The sequence below is a fragment of the Dreissena polymorpha genome, chromosome 15, assembly GCF_020536995.1.
Source record: "Dreissena polymorpha isolate Duluth1 chromosome 15, UMN_Dpol_1.0, whole genome shotgun sequence".
NCBI lineage: Eukaryota > Metazoa > Mollusca > Bivalvia > Myida > Dreissenidae > Dreissena > Dreissena polymorpha.
This window is the reverse complement of record NC_068369.1, coordinates 45,127,792-45,151,713: the sequence shown is the minus strand read 5'-3', so window position 1 is coordinate 45,151,713 and position 23,922 is coordinate 45,127,792. Positions and strand designations below refer to the sequence as shown.

The 23,922-nt window shown below is 36.6% G+C and overlaps 1 protein-coding gene across 2 annotated transcripts in view; it reads right to left on the bottom strand.

The window, feature by feature from the left end:
• Positions 1 to 23,922, bottom strand: part of LOC127859842 (rho guanine nucleotide exchange factor 12-like) — a 206,812-nt gene that overhangs the window by 43,979 nt on the left and 138,911 nt on the right. For both annotated transcript variants that reach the window (XM_052397366.1, XM_052397367.1), the window contains 9 exons: positions 23,135 to 23,179; positions 20,131 to 20,208; positions 14,965 to 15,019; positions 14,324 to 14,421; positions 13,072 to 13,238; positions 11,797 to 11,943; positions 11,006 to 11,085; positions 8,342 to 8,467; positions 7,070 to 7,187 (listed from right to left, as the gene is read on the bottom strand). In XM_052397366.1, the coding sequence (XP_052253326.1) occupies positions 7,070 to 7,187; positions 8,342 to 8,467; positions 11,006 to 11,085; positions 11,797 to 11,943; positions 13,072 to 13,238; positions 14,324 to 14,421; positions 14,965 to 15,019; positions 20,131 to 20,208; positions 23,135 to 23,179 (914 nt within the window). The remainder of the gene's footprint in view (positions 1 to 7,069; positions 7,188 to 8,341; positions 8,468 to 11,005; positions 11,086 to 11,796; positions 11,944 to 13,071; positions 13,239 to 14,323; positions 14,422 to 14,964; positions 15,020 to 20,130; positions 20,209 to 23,134; positions 23,180 to 23,922) is intronic.

The window sequence follows — 23,922 nt, the reverse complement described above, 5'->3', positions numbered from 1 at the left end:
TACTTTATGTGTACTTCATGCGGTTCTCAATGAGAACAGGGTACTTGATCAGTGACTTACTTTGTGTATACTTCATGAGGTTCTCAATGAGTAGAGGGTACATGATCAGTGACTTACTTTGTGTGTACTTCATGAGGTTCTCAATGAGTAGAGGGAACTTGATCAGTGACTTACTTTGTGTATACTTCATGAGGTTCTCAATGAGTAGAGGGTACATGATCAGTGACTTACTTTGTGTGTACTTCATGAGGTTCTCAATGAGTAGAGGGAACTTGATCAGTGACTTACTTTGTGTGCACTTCATGAGGTTCTTAATAAAAAGATGGTACATGATCAGTGACTTACTTTGTGTGCACTTCATGAGGTTCTCAATGAGTAGAGGGTACTTGATCAGTGACTTACTTTGTATGTACTTCATGAGGTTCTCAATGAGTAGAGGGAACTTGATCAGTGACTTACTTTGTGTGCACTTCATGATGTTCTCAATGAGTAGAGGGAACTTGATCAGTGACTTACTTTGTGTGCACTTCATGAGGTTCTCAATGAGTAGAGGGAACTTGATCAGTGACTTACTTTGTGTGCACTTCATGAGGTTCTCAATGAGTAGAGGGAACTTGATCAGTGACTTACTTTGTGTGTACTTCATGAGGCTCTCAATGAGTAGATGGAACTTGATCAGTGACTTACTTTGTGTGTACTTCATGAGGCTCTCAATGAGTAGAGGGAACTTGATCAGTGACTTACTTTGTGTGCACTTCATGAGGTTCTCAATGAGTAGAGGGAACTTGATCAGTGACTTACTTTGTGTGCACTTCATGAGGTTCTTAATGAAGAGAGGGTACTTGATCAGTGACTTACTTTGTGTGCACTTCATGAGGTTCTCAATGAGTAGAGGGTACTTGATCAGTGACTTACTTTGTGTGCACTTCATGAGGTTCTCAATGAGTAGAGGGAACTTGATCAGTGACTTACTTTGTGTGCACTTCATGAGGTTCTCAATGAGTAGAGGGTACTTGATCAGTGACTTACTTTGTGTGTACTTCATGAGGTTCTCAATGTGTAGAGGGAACTTGATCAGTAACTTACTTTGTGTGCACTTCATGAGGTTCTCAATGAAAACAGGGTACTTGATCAGTGACTTACTTTGTGTGTACTTCATGAGGCTCTCAATGAGTAGAGGGAACTTGATCAGTGACTTACTTTGTGTGCACTTCATGAGGTTCTCAATGAGAACAGGGTACTTGATCAGTGACTTACTTTGTGTGCACTTCATGAGGTTGTCAATGAGCAGAGGGAACTTGATCAGTGACTTACTTTGTGTGCACTTCATGAGGTTCTCAATGAGAACAGGGTTCTTGATCAGTGACTTACTTTGTGTGTACTTCATGCGGTTCTCAATGAGTAGAGGGAACTTAATCAGTGACTTACTTTGTATGTACTTCAGAAAGTTCTTAATGAGAACAGAGTACTTGATCAGTGACTTACTTTGTGTGCACTTCATGAGGTTCTCATTGAGTAGAGGGTACTTGATCAGTGACTTACTTTGTGTGTACTTCATGAGGTTCTCAATGAGTAGAGGGTACTTGATCAGTGACTTACTTTGTGTGCACTTCATGAGGCTCTCAATGAGTAGAGGGAACTTGATCAGTGACTTACTTTGTGTGCACTTCATGAGGTTCTCAATGAGTAGAGGGTACTTGATCAGTGACTTACTTTGTGTGTACTTCATGAGGTTCTCAATGAGTAGAGGGTACATGATCAGTGACTTACTTTGTGTGTACTTCATGAGGTTCTCAATGAGTAGAGGGTACTTGATCAGTGACTTACTTTGTGTGTACTTCATGAGGTTCTCAATGAGTAGAGGGTACATGATCAGTGACTTACTTTGTGTGTACTTCATGAGGTTCTCAATGAGTAGAGGGTACATGATCAGTGACTTACTTTATGTGTACTTCATGCGGTTCTCAATGAGTAGAGGGTACATGATCAGTGACTTACTTTGTGTGTACTTCATGAGGTTCTCAATGAGTAGAGGGAACTTGATCAGTGACTTACTTTGTGTATACTTCATGAGGTTCTCAATGAGTAGAGGGTACATGATCAGTGACTTACTTTGTGTGTACTTCATGAGGTTCTCAATGAGTAGAGGGAACTTGATCAGTGACTTACTTTGTGTGCACTTCATGAGGTTCTCAATGAGTAGAGGGAACTTGATCAGTGTCTTACTTTGTGTATACTTCATGAGGCTCTCAATGAGCAGAGGGAACTTGATCAGTGACTTACTTTGTGTGTACTTCATGAGGCTCTCAATGAGTAGAGGGTACTTGATCAGTGACTTACTTTATGTGTACTTCATGAGGTTCACAATGAGTGGAGGGTACTTGATAAGTGACTTACTTTGTGTGCACTTCATGAGGTTCTCAATGAGTAGAGGGTACTTGATAAGTGACTTACTTTGTGTGTACTTCATGAGGTTCTCAATGAGTAGAGGGTACTTGATCAGTGACTTACTTTGTGTGCACTTCATGAGGCTCTCAATGAGTAGAGGGAACTTGATCAGTGACTTACTTTGTGTGCACTTCATGAGGTTCTCAATGAGTAGAGGGTACTTGATCAGTGACTTACTTTGTGTGTACTTCATGAGGTTCTCAATGAGTAGAGGGTACATGATCAGTGACTTACTTTGTGTGTACTTCATGAGGTTCTCAATGAGTAGAGGGTACTTATCAGTGACTTACTTTGTGTGTACTTCATGAGGTTCTCAATGAGTAGAGGGTACATGATCAGTGACTTACTTTGTGTGTACTTCATGAGGTTCTCAATGAGTAGAGGGTACTTGATCAGTGACTTACTTTATGTGTACTTCATGCGGTTCTCAATGAGTAGAGGGTACATGATCAGTGACTTACTTTGTGTGTACTTCATGAGGTTCTCAATGAGTAGAGGGAACTTGATCAGTGACTTACTTTGTGTATACTTCATGAGGTTCTCAATGAGTAGAGGGTACATGATCAGTGACTTACTTGGTGTGTACTTCATGAGGTTCTCAATGAGTAGAGGGAACTTGATCAGTGACTTACTTTGTGTGCACTTCATGAGGTTCTTAATGAAAAGATGGTACATGATCAGTGACTTACTTTGTGTGCACTTCATGAGGTTCTCAATGAGTAGAGGGTACTTGATCAGTGACTTACTTTGTATGTACTTCATGAGGTTCTCAATGAGTAGAGGGAACTTGATCAGTGACTTACTTTGTGTGCACTTCATGAGGTTCTCAATGAGTAGAGGGAACTTGATCAGTGACTTACTTTGTGTGCACTTCATGAGGTTCTCAATGAGTAGAGGGAACTTGATCAGTGACTTACTTTGTGTGCACTTCATGAGGTTCTCAATGAGTAGAGGGAACTTGATCAGTGACTTACTTTGTGTGTACTTCATGAGGCTCTCAATGAGTAGAGGGAACTTGATCAGTGACTTACTTTGTGTGTACTTCATGAGGCTCTCAATGAGTAGAGGGAACTTGATAAGTGACTTACTTTGTGTGCACTTCATGAGGTTCTCAATGAGTAGAGGGAACTTGATCAGTGACTTACTTTGTGTGCACTTCATGAGGTTCTTAATGAAGAGAGGGTACTTGATCAGTGACTTACTTTGTGTGCACTTCATGAGGTTCTCAATGAGTAGAGGGTACTTGATCAGTGACTTACTTTGTGTGCACTTCATGAGGTTCTCAATGAGTAGAGGGAACTTGATCAGTGACTTACTTTGTGTGCACTTCATGAGGTTCTCAATGAGTAGAGGGTACTTGATAAGTGACTTACTTTGTGTGCACTTCATGAGGTTCTCAATGAGTAGAGGTAACTTGATCAGTGACTTACTTTGTGTGTACTTCATGAGGTTCTCAATGAGTAGAGGGTACTTGATAAGTGACTTACTTTGTGTGTACTTCATGAGGTTCTCAATGAGTAGAGGGTACTTGATCAGTGACTTACTTTGTGTGCACTTCATGAGGTTCTCAATGAGTAGAGGGAACTTGATCAGTGACTTACTTTGTGTGCACTTCATGAGGTTCTCAATGAGTAGAGGGTACTTGATCAGTGACTTACTTTGTGTGTACTTCATGAGGCTCTCATTGAGTAGAGGGAACTTGATCAGTGACTTACTTTGTGTGCACTTCATGAGGTTGTCAATGAGCAGAGGGAACTTGATCAGTGACTTACTTTGTGTGCACTTCATGAGGTTCTCAATGAGAACAGGGTACTTGATCAGTGACTTACTTTGTGTGCACTTCATGAGGTTGTCAATGAGCAGAGGGAACTTGATCAGTGACTTACTTTGTGTGCACTTCATGAGGTTCTCAATGAGAACAGGGTTCTTGATCAGTGACTTACTTTGTGTGTACTTCATGCGGTTCTCAATGAGTAGAGGGAACTTAATCAGTGACTTACTTTGTATGTACTTCAGAAAGTTCTCAATGAGAACAGAGTACTTGATCAGTGACTTACTTTGTGTGCACTTCATGAGGTTCTCATTGAGTAGAGGGTACTTGATCAGTGACTTACTTTGTGTGTACTTCATGAGGTTCTTAATGAGTAGAGGGTACTTGATCAGTGACTTACTTTGTGTGCACTTCATGAGGCTCTCAATGAGTAGAGGGAACTTGATCAGTGACTTACTTTGTGTGCACTTCATGAGGTTCTCAATGAGTAGAGGGTACTTATCAGTGACTTACTTTGTGTGTACTTCATGAGGTTCTCAATGAGTAGAGGGTACATGATCAGTGACTTACTTTGTGTGTACTTCATGAGGTTCTCAATGAGTAGAGGGTACTTGATCAGTGACTTACTTTGTGTGTACTTCATGAGGTTCTCAATGAGTACAGGGTACATGATCAGTGACTTACTTTGTGTGTACTTCATGAGGTTCTCAATGAGTAGAGGGTACTTGATCAGTGACTTACTTTATGTGTACTTCATGCGGTTCTCAATGAGTAGAGGGTACATGATCAGTGACTTACTTTGTGTGTACTTCATGAGGTTCTCAATGAGTAGAGGGAACTTGATCAGTGACTTACTTTGTGTATACTTCATGAGGTTCTCAATGAGTAGAGGGTACATGATCAGTGACTTACTTTGTGTGTACTTCATGAGGTTCTCAATGAGTAGAGGGAACTTGATCAGTGACTTACTTTGTGTGCACTTCATGAGGTTCTCAATGAGTAGAGGGAACTTGATCAGTGACTTACTTTGTGTATACTTCATGAGGTTCTCAATGAGTAGAGGGTACATGATCAGTGACTTACTTTGTGTGTACTTCATGAGGTTCTCAATGAGTAGAGGGAACTTGATCAGTGACTTACTTTGTGTGTACTTCATGAGGCTCCCAATGAGTAGAGGGAACTTGATCAGTGACTTACTTTGTGTGCACTTCATGAGGTTCTCAATGAGTAGAGGGAACTTGATCAGTGACTTACTTTGTGTGCACTTCATGAGGTTCTTAATGAAGAGAGGGTACTTGATCAGTGACTTACTTTGTGTGCACTTCATGAGGTTCTCAATGAGTAGAGGGTACTTGATCAGTGACTTACTTTGTGTGTACTTCATGAGGTTCTCAATGAGTAGAGGGTACTTGATCAGTGACTTATTTTGTGTGTACTTCATGCGGTTCTCAATGAGTAGAGGGAACTTGATCAGTGACTTACTTTGTGTGCACTTCATGAGGTTCTCAATTAGTAGAGGGAACTTGATCAGTGACTTACTTTGTGTGCACTTCATGAGGTTCTCAATGAGTAGAGGGTACTTGATCAGTGACTTACTTTGTGTGTACTTCATGAGGTTCTCAATGAGTAGAGGGTACTTGATAAGTGACTTACTTTGTGTGTACTTCATGAGGTTCTCAATGAGAAGAGGGTACTTGATCAGTGACTTACTTTGTGTGTACTTCATGAGGTTCACAATGAGTGGAGGGTACTTGATAAGTGACTTACTTTGTGTGCACTTCATGAGGTTCTTAATGAAGAGAGGGTACTTGATCAGTGACTTACTTTGTGTGCACTTCATGCGGTTCTCAATGAGTAGAGGGTACATGATCAGTGACTTACTTTGTGTGTACTTCATGAGGTTCTCAATGAGTAGAGGGAACTTGATCAGTGACTTACTTTGTGTATACTTCATGAGGTTCTCAATGAGTAGAGGGTACTTGATCAGTGACTTACTTTGTGTGCACTTCATGAGGTTCTCAATGAGTAGAGGGTACTTGATCAGTGACTTACTTTGTGTGCACTTCATGAGGTTCTCAATGAGAAGAGGGTACTTGATCAGTGACTTACTTTGTGTGCACTTCATGAGGTTCTCAATGAGAAGAGGGTACTTGATCAGTGACTTACTTTGTGTGTACTTCATGAGGTTCTCAATGAAAAGAGGGTACATGATCAGTGACTTACTTTGTGTGTACTTCATGAGGTTCTCAATGAGTAGAGGGAACTTGATCAGTGACTTACTTTGTGTGCACTTCATGAGGTTCTCAATGAGTAGAGGGAACTTGATCAGTGACTTACTTTGTGTATACTTCATGAGGTTCTCAATGAGTAGAGGGTACATGATCAGTGACTTACTTTGTGTGTACTTCATGAGGTTCTCAATGAGTAGAGGGAACTTGATCAGTGACTTACTTTGTGTGTACTTCATGAGGCTCTCAATGAGTAGAGGGAACTTGATCAGTGACTTACTTTGTGTGCACTTCATGAGGTTCTCAATGAGTAGAGGGAACTTGATCAGTGACTTACTTTGTGTGCACTTCATGAGGTTCTTAATGAAGAGAGGGTACTTGATCAGTGACTTACTATGTGTGCACTTCATGAGGTTCTCAATGAGTAGAGGGTACATGATCAGTGACTTACTTTATGTGTACTTCATGAGGTTCTCAATGAAAAGAGGGTACATGATCAGTGACTTACTTTGTGTGTACTTCATGAGGTTCTTAATGAAGAGAGGGTACATGATCAGTGATTTACTTTGTGTGTACTTCATGTGGTTCTCAATGAGTAGAGGGTACATGATCAGTGACTTACTTTGTGTGTACTTCATGAGGTTCTCAATGAGTAGAGGGTACTTGGTGAGTCTCATGAACTGTTTAGGAATGATATCTTTCAGGGCTAGACGCTGACATAGGGGGTTGTTCTCTGCATCCTGAAATGGAAATTGTACTGGTCATGGAATAGAAAAACAGTAAGGCATTTGAAAACAGTACCAAAAATATTATTGGAAATGGAAATTGTATTGACAGTAATAAATGCACATGAACTAGGATGTGGCGATGGAAATGGTTCAGGTGATGGAAATGTTGCTGAAAATAGAAATTGTACAGGTAACGAAAACTGGTCGAATTTTTTTAAGTAATTTATGGCAATATTTAGGTAAATTGTACATTAACTAAATAGTGTACTGTTAAAGGTCATCAAAACCTAAATTAAATTATACCATAAGTAATTAGAACTGAATCAGCAATTGAAATAACATTGTACATATACCAGCAATAAAATTATTGAAATTTAGCTAAATATGGACACTGTACCAAGAATTCAAAATTGTAGGAATGGAAAATGTACTAGTTATTGAACTCAATCCATTATGGAAATATGTCTGTTATTCAACATATATTCAGGTGAAAATATGACAAATATACTCAAATGAAAATAGTGCTGGTAATGAAAATAAAACCAGAAATGTAAATAGTCACAGTAATTGAAATTGTGCCATATAAAGATATATAAAAATTGTACTGAAAATTAAAGTTTGGGCTGGTAATGGAAATTATATAGAAAATGGGCATTGTAGTGGTGTTGAACAATCTATATATAATGGACATTGTAACATTAACCCATTTATGCCTAGCGTCTAGAAAAAAGGCCTTGGCAAACAGTGTAGACCCAGATGAGACGCCGCATGATGTGGCGTCTCATCAGGGTCTGCACTGTTTGCTTAAATGAATTTCTGTAAGAAATATTCTAAATATATAAATAAATATACTAGACATCCCGAATTTTAGAAATACATTGATCCAATTTGGAAGAATGGGAAAGTCCACTAGGCATAAATGGGTCAATGAAAACTGAAGAGATGAGGGAGCATTTACCAGAAATAGAACATGTAATTGCAATGTAAATTGTACAAGTAATTGAAATATTGCAATAGATTAAAAAGGTCGCTCTAATCCGAACTCTATGTGAAGGGGAAATAGTACAGTGTGAAGTACTACTGAGTACTATCATGAACAAAAGGCAACCATAAAGCATAATACTAAAATTGTAAGAGAGCAATAATTAAACGATGCAACAACTTACGGTCAAAAGCTGTGAAAACTTTTGATTTTTGTTTTTGTACACTTTAAGGCTTTCCAAGGCGTTGGTTTGGTTGCGACAGAAGACACCGCAGCCATGTTTGAAGTTCTCCCCTGCAGTGCCGTCAAACTGTGATCAAATAAAAGGTCAAAAATGTACTTTGGATATGTACTTTTAAATCAAGAGATTTGTCACAGGACAAAACAGAAGTCCCTACGCGAGTAACTGTTGCCACAGTAAGAACAGGATGCCTGTTTTATTAACCTTGCTTAAGTACTTTTTTATTATTAAAGAATTCTGATTTTAGCTTTAATTATTTCTGCAAAGAAAGCAAGCGCAATTTTATTCTGATGAAAAAAACGAAAACAGTGCATTATCACAATATGGCCCTCTATCCACAAACCAAGTTTTACCAACCTAGCTTTTTTTTAAAGATATCGCATATCCATATTATAAATTTATTTTCTTTCATTTATGTAACCATAGCAACCTTTTTTTTAAACCACCTGGAATGCATGCCAAGTATCATGTTTCTATCTTCAATATTGCAAAGTTATGACCCAGGTTAAAGTTTTGGGACAGACAGACATACAATGACAGACAGACAGGCCTAAAACAATATACCCCCGATCATTCGATCCAGGGGCATACAAACTGAAATAGCTTGCATATACCTCTATCCACAAACTGAGTTTTGTCAAACTAGCTAAATATTTATTGTAAGTTATTGCAGGATATCAAGATTTTACTTTCCAATTATTTATGTAACCCGAGCATCTGGTACCATAGAAAACCGAACATTTTTCTGATGAAAGAAATGAAATAATTTGCATATTCCCCAAATGGCCCTCTATCCACATACCAAGTTTCATCAACATAGCTTTTGCGTTATATCAAGACCCAGATTTTAATTTTAAATAACATCTACAACTACAGCAACTACAACTCTTGTCAAGACAAATTATCTGAAACAGCATGCATATTCTCCACATTGAAGTCTATGCACATCTAAAGTTTCATCAATTTTGCTTGAGTGCTTTTTAAGCAGTCCCAGGATACAGAATTATAAAGAACAAGGGACAAAATTGTCACAAAACAGGTTTTCAATTTGAAACAAGAGCTTTCACCATAAGATGACTTATCCCCCCTTTAAACGCTTGATAGAAGCTATGAGCTTTTTTTGAAACCTAAACACAGATTTCGAAACCTAAATGCAGACCCTAAGTTCAAGGTCAAGGTCACAGGGGTCAAAATTTGTGTGTGTTTGGAAAGGCCTCGTCCATATACACATGCATACCAAATATGAAGGTTATATCTCAATGGACATAGAAGTTATGAGCATTTTTCAAAACCTTAACACAGATTTCGAAACCTAAACGCGGACCCTTACTTCAAGGTCAAGGTCACAGGGGTCAAAATTTTTGTGCGTATGGAAAGGCCTTGTCCATATACACATGCATACCAAATATGAAGGTTATATCTCAAGGGACATAGAAGTTATGAGCATTTTTCGAAGCCTAAACGCAGATTTTGAAACCTAAACGTGGACCCTAAGTTCAAGGTCACAGGGGTAAATTTTTTTGTGCGTATGGAAAGGCCTGGTCTATATACACATGCATACCAAATAAGAAGGTTATATCTCAAGGGACATAGAAGTTATGAGCATTTTTCGAAACCTAAACGCAATTTTCGAAACCTTAACGCTGACCCTAAGTTCATGGTCAAGGTCACAGGGGTAAAACATTTTGTGCGTAGTGAAAGGCCTTGTCCATATACTCATGCATATTAATATGACGGTTATATCTCAAGGGACATGGAAGTTATGAGCATTTTTCGAAACCTAAACGCAGATTTCGAAACCAACGATCCTTAAAGTTCAAGGTCAATGTCACAGGGGTAAAAAATTGTGTGCGTATGGAAAGGCCTTGTCCATATACACATGCATACCAAATATGAAGATTATATTTCAAGGGACAGAAAGACAGACAGTCCGAACACTATATAAAAAAATCTGATAAAGGGAGACAACTCAAACTGAACTGATTGTTCATAATTAACCCCCTTTGTTTAAAAAAAAAATCTATTTTTAATTTGTGGCAACCTTGACCTTGGAGATATTGACGTATTCTTTCGTGCGACACACTGTCCAATGATGGTGAACAAATGTGCCAAATGATTTTAAAATCTCACAATGAACGACAAAGTTATGGCCAGGACACGCTTGTTCCGCCTACCCGCCAGCCCACCCGCCGACATTCGCCAATGTAATAACCAGTTTTTTCCTTCAGAAAACCTGGTTAAAAACAGGGAGACAGACAAAGAACAAACCTTTAGTCCCCTCCATTACATTGGTAGGGGTCTAATGAAATGGTTGTTATTAAGTAAATGTTTTCGGTATAATAACGTATGTGAACAAGGAAAATAATTGTTAATTTATGCTTATGATACATATTTTGTATACACTGTTTTTATAAGATGTAATTGTTTTAATTGACTTTCATTATACAATTACATAAATACTGTTTATATTAGTTTACTTATTAACAATCCAAAAGGTGTTATAGTTTATTCAATTTTTTCCACATTAGGCCCAATTTGTTAAATACAAAATTTTCTTAAAACTGAGATCACATTGACAACTCTAATGTCTACACTACAGGTACATACTCTCTGCAACAGAAGGTCTCCAACAACGGTTATCACAGATTTTTCTTTGCGGCGTTCTTTCATACTTTTGTTTAAAGTCCCTAAAATGTACAAAAATAACATATGTTAATACATGACCTGCACTAATTGTTTATAAAAAGATGAACACTTAGACATGCAATGATCGGTAGAAAAATGAAAAATATATCAGGATATCATCATTTCCAAAATATAACCTACACATAAAAAAAAATAGCAGTTGTATTTTTTTAGTTTAATAAGTAATTTCATGCAACGCAAAACTCTCTAAGACAGATGAAAGCACAAGAAATAAAGAGGCTAACGACAAATCTAAATGCCCCCAATTATCTAAACCCACCATATTGAAAATGTTTTCACCAAAGAGTTAAGTTAAATTTTATTTAAAGAATCTACTGACTGATCAAACATCACAAGTCATTTAAATACTCTTTTAATAAATCACATTATTTTTTAATAATCTGACCAACATTAAATAAACACAGCACAGTATCTCTTTTTGCTTATAGGAACTCTTTTCTTACCAAAAATCCAAATCTAGACGGAAAGTGTTGTCCCTGATTAGCCTGTGCACAGGCTAATCTGGGAGGACACCTTACATACATACATTGAGCCCGATTTGACGTAGGCTGCACCCCACACATACATACATTGAGCCCGATTTTATGTAGGCTGCACCCCACACATACATACATTGAGCCCGATTTTACGTAGGCTGCACCCCACACATACATACATTCAGCCCGATTTTACGTAGGCTGCACCCCACTCACCATGTAACTGGATCATGGTCTCTAGATTGGGGAACAGTAACTGACAGAAGTCCTTCTGTATGGAGTTCTCATGCTTCATGGGCTGGTAGAAGAGCTTGTCCAGTATTTTCAGACTACGCACATGGCACTTCTCCGTGTAGAACAGTTCTGTGAAATACACAACTTGTATTTGAGCCTTGTTCTGAGAAAACTGGGCTTAATGCATGTGCGTAAAGTGTCGTCCCAGATTAGCCTGTGCGGAGGGACGACACTTTCCGCCTCAACTTGATTTTTGGTAAGGAGGGACTTCCTTGAAACTAAAAATACCATAAAAGCGGAAAGTGTCGTCCCAGATTAGCCACACGCACATGCATTAAGCCCAGTTTTCTCAGAAAGCGTCTCATTTGTATACAGTAGGATCAAATGTTTTCTCTCATACCTGTTTGCAAACAATACATGCAAACTCCATCATTCAGATGCATTCAACTGTTAAATGCTTCCAGAGGCGTGATAAATTTTTTTCTGCAAAAAAGGATTGTTTGCATTGGATTTCAGACGCTGTAAATGTTCAGACATCCTGTTTACATGCCATAATGATTATAATAAGAAAATAATATTCTTATAAACAAATTTGGACATTCAATGAGCAAATGGCAATTAAACAGCAATCTGACCCATATGAATTGATCCACGACACATCCTTGTACAATCATTTTCACACCTGGATGATGGTGATACAGCCTGAAGATTCTTAGGACATGTCTACATTGTTAGTCTTCTTAATGGGATTATAACATTGGAAAAGTACAAGTGTCCAAGAAATAATCTGATAAACAATAGGGGAAATAATAAACTCAGCGCTATTTGGACTGCGACCTGGGAAAACTGGGCTCAATGCATGTGCTGAAAGTGCCATCCAAGATTAGCCTGTGCAGACCGCGCTGACTAATAAGATACAAAGGGCCATAAGTCTGTTTTTAACATATGGTGTACAATGCCATTTGGCGTGCATCATCCTCTTATGCATATATATACTCATACCAAGTTTCAATGAAATCCGCCAAAGAACTTCCAAGATAAGGCTCTGGACACAAAAGTGCCGGACGGACTGACGGACGGCCGGACTCACGGACGGACAACGCCAACACAATATCCCTCCGCCTCTGGTGGGAGATAATAAGGGATGACACTTAAGCATATGCATTAAGCCCAGTTTTCCCTTAACAAAGCCCATATGATAACCAATAGGGGAACTCATACACTCCGTTTCTACACTATAAACACGCCAGCACTCACCATTAATGACGTCCTGTCGTTTCTTCTCTTTGGGCTTCAGTTTCCGCACCGTGTCCTCGCCCAGGAGCTGCTTCAATGATGGCAGCTCGGGCTCCACCTCGAAATCAGAGTCTGTCTGGATCTGGGCTGTCAGGGTGTCCATGGAACTGCTGGGGCTTTCATTACTCCTAAATCAGACAATATTTTGTGTCCCAGTGTTTTCCAATACCATAATTTTGACAAGTTAATATTGCCTAATTGATAAATATATATGACTATTTTGAAAAGAGGAAAATATTCAATATCTTGTAGAAAATGCTATCTGAAATAAGGCGTTAAGTACCTAGGAGAAAATGGCCTACCAAACTATCAATACCTGAGATTTAAATTAGAGAAGCTACCCTACAAAACTTACAATATCTGAGACTAGATGTAGAGGAGCTTACAATCAATATCTGAGTCTAGAGGTAGAGCAGCTTACAAAACCTGAGACTTGAGATAGAGGAGCTTACGGTAGAGGAGCTTACAATACCTGAAACTAGAGGTAGAGGAGCTTAGGATACCTGAGACTTGACATAGAGCTTACAATACCTGAGGCTTCAGGTAGAGGAGCTTACAATACATGAGACTTGACATAGAGGAGCTTACAATATCTTAGGCTAGAGATACAGGAGCTTACAATACCTGAGACTAGAGATACAGGAGCTTACAATACCTGAGACTAGAGATACAGGAGCTAACACTATCTGAGACTACAGGTAGAGGAGCTTACAATACCTGAGACTTGAGGTAGAGGAGCCTACAAAACCTGAGGCTAGAGATAGAGGAGCTTACAATACCTGAGACTTGAGGTAGAGGAGCCTACAATACCTGAGGCAAGAGGTAGAGGAGGTTATAATACCTGAGACTAGAGGTAGAGGAGCTTATAATACCTGAAACTAGAGGTAGAGGAGCTTATAATACCTGAGACTCGAGGTAGGGGAGCTTACAATACATGAGACTTGACATAGAGGAGCTTACAATACCTGAGACTAGAGATAGAGGAGCTTACAATACCGGAGACTAGAGGTAGAGGAGCTTCTTATACCTGAGACTAGAGGTAGAGGAGCTAACAATACCTGAGACTAGAGGTAAAGGAGCTAACAATAACCGAGACTAGAGGTAGAGAAGCTTACAATACCTGAGACTTGAGATAGAGGAGCTTACAATACCTGAGACTAGAGGAAGAGGAGCTTACAATACCTGAGACTAGAGGTAGAGGAGCTTACAATACCTGAGACTAGAGGTAGAGGAGCTACCAGTGGTCAGTGACTTTACGGTTTGGTCATCCATGGCCAGGTCACTGACGGAACGTTTGGCCACGCGGGGACGCTGCAATAAAAATGGCAGACAGATGGGCATAAATTGTTTGCAATCATGTGTTCAATCAGTCAGTTTATATACTGTACTGAAAACAAGGGGAATTTGGAGTTTTTAGTTGTTTGATATCTTATTTCATCCATTGGACTGACCTATATCAATATTTCCAAGGATTCTCACTTGCATCTTTCACAAAATTGTACAGACTATGTAATGCAGTAGATAATTTATTGCAATAGGAGGGGTTTGAAAAGGTGCATTCATAAAAAAATTGGCTGTTTATTTACACACCCATACACAATTTAGGAATCTTATGTTTAACAGCTGAAATGAATCAATGTTACACATACTTGCACAATATTGTTTCACTTTTATATAAACATACTAAGACCTTTTTTCTCTTTATAGCATACATGGTTGTTTGTTTTTTTGTGGTACAGGCATTAAAAAACTTTCCAGACCTTGAATATATAGCATAAAATCTTATTGGTTTGGCCTTAATAAATTTGCCAGACCTTGAATATATAGCATAAAATCTGATTGGTTTGGCCTTACCTGGTCTTCTCGTCCCTTCATACTTTCTGATCGCTTGACATCGTCCGAATTTTTCCTGAAAAAAAACAAAAATGGTCACTTACAATTTAGAGTCCCTACACATTTTTGTAATGCTGGTAAATTAATGCTTATATTTGAATACTTGTGGTAAATGTGCAATAACTTATGAAATTATGGAGGGTATATGTACCATCAATTTTATATTTGAGGGAGGTAAATGTAGAGTCACTCCAGAATTCATAGGGGTTAGGTAATCTCACTATTGTTAATGTAAACTAACTCCTGAATCTGCAGGGTGTAATAACTCCATGTTTGATATTTAGGGAAAACTAACTTCAAACATGCCAACACAATATGAAATGAAGACATGGGAAGTCTTTAGTGTATTTTCCTATCTATATGGTCAGGGTGTGTGTATAGGGGTGTAAAAATCTAGGAGCTATTAATTTATGGAATTGTCTATAGGTTTGTATGCAAGAACAGTATGCAAATGTCATATATAACAAGGCTATTGTCAAGCAATATGGTCCTCTAGTTACCGGCTCCACCATTGTCAGAAATTACACCATTTTCAGAAATTATTTAAAAAAAATTTGGGGGGGGGGGGGTTACCAAAGCAACGACAATTTTTGACATAGGAACAAAATGAAATGACGTGCATAATGTCCATATTGCCATTTTTCCATGTTGCAAGTTTCATGAACAAATATTAAGAACTTTTAAAGTTATCACAGGATCCAGAAAACCACCATTGTCAGCAGTATTTCTAGTCTATTTGTTGCCATAGCAACCAGAATTTTTGACGTAGGAACAAAATGAAATGACGTGCATAATGTCCATATTGCCATCTATCCATGTTTCAAGTTTCATGAAAAAAATATGAAGAACTTTTAAAGTTATCGCAGGATCCAGAAAAGTGTGACAGACTCACAGAGCGCAAACCATAGGTCCCCTCCGGTGAAACCGGTAGGGGACAATAATTAAAAATATTGATGTGTGTGTTTTGCTTTTCATAATAAATTATTTAGTACTGTCAAAACTATAATACAACCAGCTAATGTGACCACCACATCTTGTGTACCTTTATAGCAAACTACATAGCTTGTGACCAGACTGCGCAATGGCGCACACTGGTCTGGAACTACGCTGGCCAGATATGGCATAAGACCCATTTTCGCAATATACAGTTCAAATGTTTCTTTCTTGTTTAACCTATGTAAACAAAAATTCAGAATGCAAAGGTCCAGTTCCTATCTGCTCTGCAGATTTTCTGTGAGTTACCATCATTAATATTCCATTATTATAAAAATAGTGTTACTGAGTTGAATGCTTTAAGGAACCAAGTTCCATGTTAAACCTCATAAGGCAAAAACATGTCACATAGTAATAAATCATATGGCAACAGCCCGGATTTCATAATCATAATGTATAAGTTGAAATTAACTTCATCAGAACACATGTCTTTATATGCGTCTTTTGTCATTTCAAACACTTTTTTCTTAAATCATACATCGTGTAAAAGGTAAACAATTAATAATTAATTCTCATTTACGTCTAAAATAAACACCAACATCTTCAACATCATCAATAACATAAGATGTTTTCTCTAAACATTTAAAAACACAACTAAAACTTACCACTTTTAATCTATATATTTCATTTCTATTTAATACAGACCTCATCTTGTACACATATTATTCATCCGCCGAAAATTTATATTAACCATAAAATGATTAAACCGGACATCCTTGTAAAACTTATCATTCAAGCATGCATGTTATAGGAAATGATGACTTGATAGCCAAAGAGATGTTGAATACATCACACCACTAATACATGAGATAGATGGGATAGCACATCATTTGAGTCCCGTTCTGAGAAAACTAGGCATAATGCATGTGCGTAAACTGTCGTCCCAGATTAGCCTGTGCAGTCGGCACAGGCTAATCATGGATGACACTTTTTTTTCTTTGAATGAAGTCTCTTCTTAGCAAAAATCGAATTTAGGCGGAAAGTGTCGTTCCTGATTAGCCTGTGCAGACTTCACAGGCTAATCTGGGATGACACTTTACGCATATGCATTAAGCCCAGTTTTCTCAGAACAAGACTCATTTTAAAGTACAATGTAATTATCAATTATCATCATCAACTCAGCCTATTGTAGAACATACCTTTTGTTTTTATTTTCCATCAATGTTTTTATTTTAGCACCAATGTTTTTTACTTACCATAATTATATTCCTTAGTTAATATTTTTTCCCTGACTATTTCTCAGTATAACCCCTGCGAAAGTGTTCATTAGTTCATGTACTGTTTCTTGAAATGGTTAATCAATTGTTCTTAGTCCAACAATGGTTAATAAACTTTGTGTTCCAATAAATGAAAACTGTTCATTAATGTGTAGAACTTTGGTTCATAAAGTTAAAAGTTCATTAACAATGTATTTGTTAAACTGTTAAGGTCATGAAAATTACCACATGTTCATAGTCTGGCGTACAGGTGTTCTTGTGTACAAGTGTTCCATTGCAACAGACATGATGTATCAAGGATTTACTTGTAAACTCCACTTGAAATAATCTCAATACATAAACACTTAATCAAGTAGTTAAATGAACTACTAGTGCATAATTATTTAACACCTACAATTGTGCATACTACTTGGTTTTTTGTTATTAATAAATGTGTTGCCAATTTTTTTATTTTTTTTTACATTGGATTATGTATGTATGCATCTCTTTTAAAGCAAATATTAATTACATTTTCTTAAAAGAGTAAGATGGTGCCAACACTACTGATATTTACAATTGATAATGATGTTAATGCTTAAGATCATTTTATTGATGCACAGAATTTCACACAGAATGTAACAAACTGTTTCAACTTGTGGATAAGCCAAACTGTTACAAAATATGTTGCAAAGCATCAAGTACTGTTTAATTTACAGCTGCACATATTGGTAAAAAACAAACTGGGGTTTCCCCAAAATAACTCAGCAAATGAATGACTGACAAAAAGTTCAGTGCAACGAACCGACCATATTACAATCCACTGCGCATTAATGAATTCCCATTTATTGCTTTCACAGGAATCAACTCTGCATTTGAATTACAACGTATCAGCAGCAAAAATAAATGTTGTTTACAAACTTAAAATACTCACTGCATGAAGCCCTGAATAGCCATGCAATGTTTGCACCTTTAAGTTTGCAAGCATAACACAACACCTGGGAGTAATTTGAATGTTTTGGATCCAACATGGATGATCCCATGATTTTCAAACGGTTTCCTAGAGTCAGATACTAAAACATTTCAAACAATCTGTTGTCAACATCTCGTTAATAACAGCTTTTGAGTTCATTTCATAAATTTGACATAGAGGCCTTCATTAAGAGCAGGCTAATTTTAACAGTACAATTTAATAAAATTTAATTGCAAGTTTTGACATTTATCAATTTTTTAATTTTTTTTATAATTTTTTTTTGCATGGCAAAACAGCAAACATAAGTACACTTGCACTGAGGACTCATCTACGTTAATTCAAGGTCGAAGGAAAGAACTTACAGTTCATACCATTTTAAAGTCAAGAAGACTTCAAGGTCAATAAAATTTTAAGGCAAAGAAAAGTTGCTTACTATTGAAAGATCATTTTGAGGTCATAATAAAAACAAGGTCAAGGACCATTTGAAAACTGATATAGATAAAAAGAAGAATTCAAGGTCAATACCATAACAATCTCCAGGAAAGCAGCTTATAAGGAGGTTGCCAAGTCAAGGTCAAGAAGACTAAAGGTCAATACAATTTCAAGGTTAAGATAAAAAGCTCACAACTCACTAGTCATTTCAAGGTTAAGACAAGAAAGCGTCAAAGACAGGTGATGCTCCCCAAAGTTGTTTTTTTGTCACAATATTTCACTATATATTCAGATAAAAGGAAACGTCTTGAGAACACAGTAGTTGGGAGAACAATATTTTTTTATAGAAAATTTCAAAGGGCCTTAACTCTGTGAAAAATCATCCGACCAGAACCCGCTGATAATATGCACATCTCCTCTTGGTAGTGAAGCTTCCCATAAAGTTTTATTGAATTCCGGTCATTAGTTGCTGAGAAATAGCCCGGTTAAAATTGTGCACAGACCAACGGACACACGGACGGACGGACAGACGAAGCGGCGACTATATGCTCCCCCAAAAATTAATTTTGGGGGAGCAGAAGAACTTAGGGGGTCAATACAATGTACAGATCAAGAAAGACGCTTACAACAAAATAATCATTTCAAGGTCAAGATGACTTTAGGGTCAAGATGACTTCGGTCAAGATGACTTCAAGGTCAAGATGACTTCATGGTCAAGATGACTTCAAGATCAAGATGACTTCATGGTCCAGATGACTTCAAGGTCAAGATGACTTCAAGGTCAAGGTGACTTCAAGGTCAAGATGACTTCAAGGTCAAGATGACTTCAAGGTCAAGGTGACTTCATGGTCAAGATGACTTCAAGGTCAAGATGACTTCAAGGTCAAGGTGACTTCAAGGTCAAGATGACTTCATGGTCAAGATGACTTCAAGGTCAAGGAAAGAAGCTTACAAGTGATTACTCGATCATTTCAGTGGTTAATCATTACAGTCTTGAAAAGAGAAAAATGTGAGCATTTTTTAGAAGTTTAATCAGTTATGAGAAATGCAGCAGCCATTGTTGAGACAAATTGAGAAAACATAACAAAGATTTAAAGTTGGGTGGTATAAACATCAAACTAGAACACATCCTAGACATTTTAAATCAAACAACAATAAACCTATTTTGTTCATCAGATTGAGTATGGAGAACTTTACATTACATTTATACAGACTATAATGATAATTAAAACACAATCAATTCAATATGCAACAAAATCTCCAGAAAACTGTTAAAAACTAGTCAGATAGAATTCCAATGTTTACATCATCTGGTTTGAGATTTTAATCATGATTACACAATCAAACATTTAACCACACTTGAGAAGTAATGTAATATACAACAAGCTTAAAAATATAAAGAGAAGAAAACTCAAGACACTGAGAAATTCCGAACTTCTAGTCTTTGATTTAAGGCGAACAATCAATAGCCTATACAGTAGTGAAAGGCATTCAAAGAAGGGAGGGACGATGCATGAGTACAAGGCGGCTACTTACTTCGCCCTCGCCAAATCGAGGCCCGACGACAAGGACAGAGAACTCTGGGTGTTCTTACTGGTTCGTTGCCTCCCTTGACTGTGTCCAAGTAATGAGAATTCTCAAAAGGGGTCGGTACAACATTACCAAGTAATAATAAGTATTCTAAGATGGGAAATGGTTCAAACATTTCCAAAGAGTAATGATGATTCTCAGATGGGGGTTGGATCAAAATTGCCAAATTAAGAATGAGGATTTACAGAAAGGGCAGGTAAGTAAATATTAAAGTAATTAAAAGTTTTCTAAGATGGGGATTGGTGCAAATATTACCAAACATTAATGATGATTCTCAGATAGATGTTGCATTAAAATTACAATAATCAGAATGATGATTCTCAGATTGGAGGTTGGTTCTCAAGTTACTCAGTGACAAAAAGGTTTCTCAGATGGAGGTAGGTTCGGAAGTTTCTTAATGGGTGCTTCAAAAGTCACCAAGAAATAATAATTCAATGAAGGCAGTTGGTACAAAAGTTTCAAGTAATAAGAATGATTCTCAGATTGGGGTTGGTTTTCAAGTTACTCAGAGGTAAGTGTTCCACAGATGGAGGTTGGCTCAAAAGTTTTTTAATGGGTGCTTCAAAAGTAACCATGAAATAATTAAATATAGAAAGCAACTGGTACAAATGTTTCCAAGAAATAATGAGGATTATCAGATTGGGGTCGGATCAAAAGTCAGAGACAAGTTCAAAACTTACCAAATTACAATAATAAGGATTTTCAGATTCGTGTCTGTTGAAATGTATCTCAATGTTCGAAAAAGTATTACCCATCTCATTTTCTTAAAACTGCCTCAGTAAGAATCATTTGAAACTTCCATGAAATATACAAAGAGCTGAAAAGGTCTTTACCAAAGCATGGGCTCAATATTAAATAATTTGATTCAAAATGAGATTTTCTGTGAAGCAAATTATTTAAACTAAATTAATACAATTTCAGGACTCAGGAAAAAATGTTTGTAATATATTATAGGCAATATGAAGATTAGAATTCTCTTAGTTAACATGGCTGTCATGGCCACATGTACTCACCCAGGGGAAGCTATTGCATTTTTTCTAGTCTGTCTACAAATACAGAATTTAAATGTTTATTTACTTGAATTGTTTGTTATTTTCAAAGAATGTGTTATGTTTAAAGAATGGTTACTGCATACTTGATTTAAAGACGTGCTTTGTTAAAAGCCAGAATGAATAAGAATGAAAGCTTTCTTATTTACAATTAATGAAAAACATATTGTGCAAATTATGCAGTATATAATTACATATTGTTTCCTATGAATTAAGTGTTTAAATTTCTTACTTTCAAAAACATAATGTTAATTTATGTGCACAAGACGAATGATCAATTTTTTGTTAATTAACTACAAATATACAATTTTATGTGTTGTTGTTGTTATAATATTAAAATGTGTTTACATATAACATATACATCATGTAATAGTAATACATTGATAATGTATTTAAATGACAATATAACTGTGCTACAGTTTTAATTAAATTAGTGATACAGTTTTAATAACCAACTAATCATATAATCAGTGAATAATGCTTTACAATCATACAATTGTATATATTTAAAATAATGCAATACACAATAATTGTTTTTGTTGCAGTCTACAAGAGCAGTTACTGTATTATATTCATATACAGTTTGAGTGATTCACATATATAAGTCAGAAAATATGTCAGATTTATCATGAAGGTAAGAAAATAGGCACATGTTACAACAGAAAATGGTATGATTACTTAAAGAAGGCATAACAACTGACATAAAGTAAATACCACTGGTAAGTTAATATGACAAGAAATTACACAGTTTGAAACCCATTGGAAAGAAAATATCAAGAAGAATTCAAAAGTGAATTACTGAATGAATGGGATACGGTGCTGAATATTTAGATACTATGACATCACGTTGTTTTGTATTGTACAAAGGTGTATTTAGATAATATTGACAAATGGCTGTGGGGGTTTGAGGCATCTCTATTCAAGAGATTTTTAAGTGCTGTGAAATTAATCCACACATAAATATATGAATACACTATGGGAGATATTGTGACACAAATATGTGCATATAATAAGGGAGATAACAAACAAGCTAAGGAGCAGAGATTTTTAATTTCGAGTATAAATTCAACGGGTACATGAGTGATAATGCATAGTTTTGTGTAAACTAATTGAGTCATAATCAAGGCACCAAAACGGCCAATTGTTCAATTCAGAACAGCCAATGCCCACAAACAGTAAGCAAAATATGATGCATAAATTTCAGTTCAAATATCAAAGATTGCCTGCAGGTTCTTCCTGAGTTATAAACTCTTGAATTTCTTGAACTTTAATGCTTCTGCCTCAAAAGATTTTAATCAATGCCCCTCCAATGCTGTCATCTTATGTTATTTAGCCAATTGCCCATCAATTTCATATATTATAAATTGTATCTTATAAACATTAGGGTGTGCCTTTAACTCAACAAGTTTCCAATATTGGTAAGCCATTACTATTCCATTTGCATATGCAGTGAAGATTGACAAAGGTTCACTGAGACACATACATCATAAGTCATTACACATCAAAGTAGTAGAAGAAGTATTGGTTGTATGTAACCAACAGGGTTGTGATTGCAACAAACTTCTGGAAAGAAACATTATTCAATATCCTATGCTCCCACCCACCAAAAAGTATTCACAGAAGTCCTATAACAGAATCCAGAAAACTTAATCTAAAAGTTTGTTAATACTTTCTAACATGATTAAATCATCTTCAAGATTGAGAAAGAAGTTTGTTAAAACTTTCTAATGTGATAAAATCATCTCCAAGATTGAGAAAGAAGTTTGTTAATACTTTCTAATGTGATAAAATCATCTTAAAGATTGAGAAAGAATCACTCGCCTTGGTTGCGTGAGTTGGATTATTGTACAAAATGTGTTGTGCTAGAAATCAAAGCTATTGGTCAGTACCAGGTAACTTACGTGGGCATAAAGTCTGGTTTCGGAGGCGGGTGAGGCTTGATGAACCTTTTACAACACACAATACGAAAATAGAAAGAAACCAACCCAAAACTGAACCAAGTGTTCTAAGGCTATGCTTGCCAGGAAAGCAACAAGCATTTATTTGTTTCTTACAGTTTTCACATGAAAAGTAGGTCATACATGAGATTGTATTTCAGCGGGTAAATTGATTAACCAAATTGTGTATTTTTATTCAAAATGTAAATGGGATGTCTTTGAACTTTTCCTGCGGCATAAAGTAAAATTAATTTATCAATTATAAATGAAAAATTCTTTGTTTTTAAGGCAGTTGTTATAGGTTTAAGTCAATTAATTCTATTAAAAATATTTTGAATGTCCAGATATCTTTTACTATATATTCATATACTATAGTTACTAGGAAAAAATAAAGTTTGATCCCATTTTTAATATCTGCATGATTCAAAATTGTTTCTTTATAAATTGCTTAAAATACAGCCCTATTAACATCTTCAGAATTATCTTTTTGCTATCAGTAATACAAAATACTATTAGGGAACTATAAAATACCACATAAATTGCTGTAGCACCGAATACTACCATTCTGAAATCTTATTTTCCTACAATGACCAATTGAAACACTTGCCTAACCAGACCTTAAATTTTGATTGGTTAATAGTGTTTATTTGTATATTTGAATATTTCTTGGGTATCAGTTGTAAGGTCAATAACCAAGATGAAGATTGACTTAACCCATTTATGCCTAGCGTCTAGAAAAAAGGCCTTGGCAA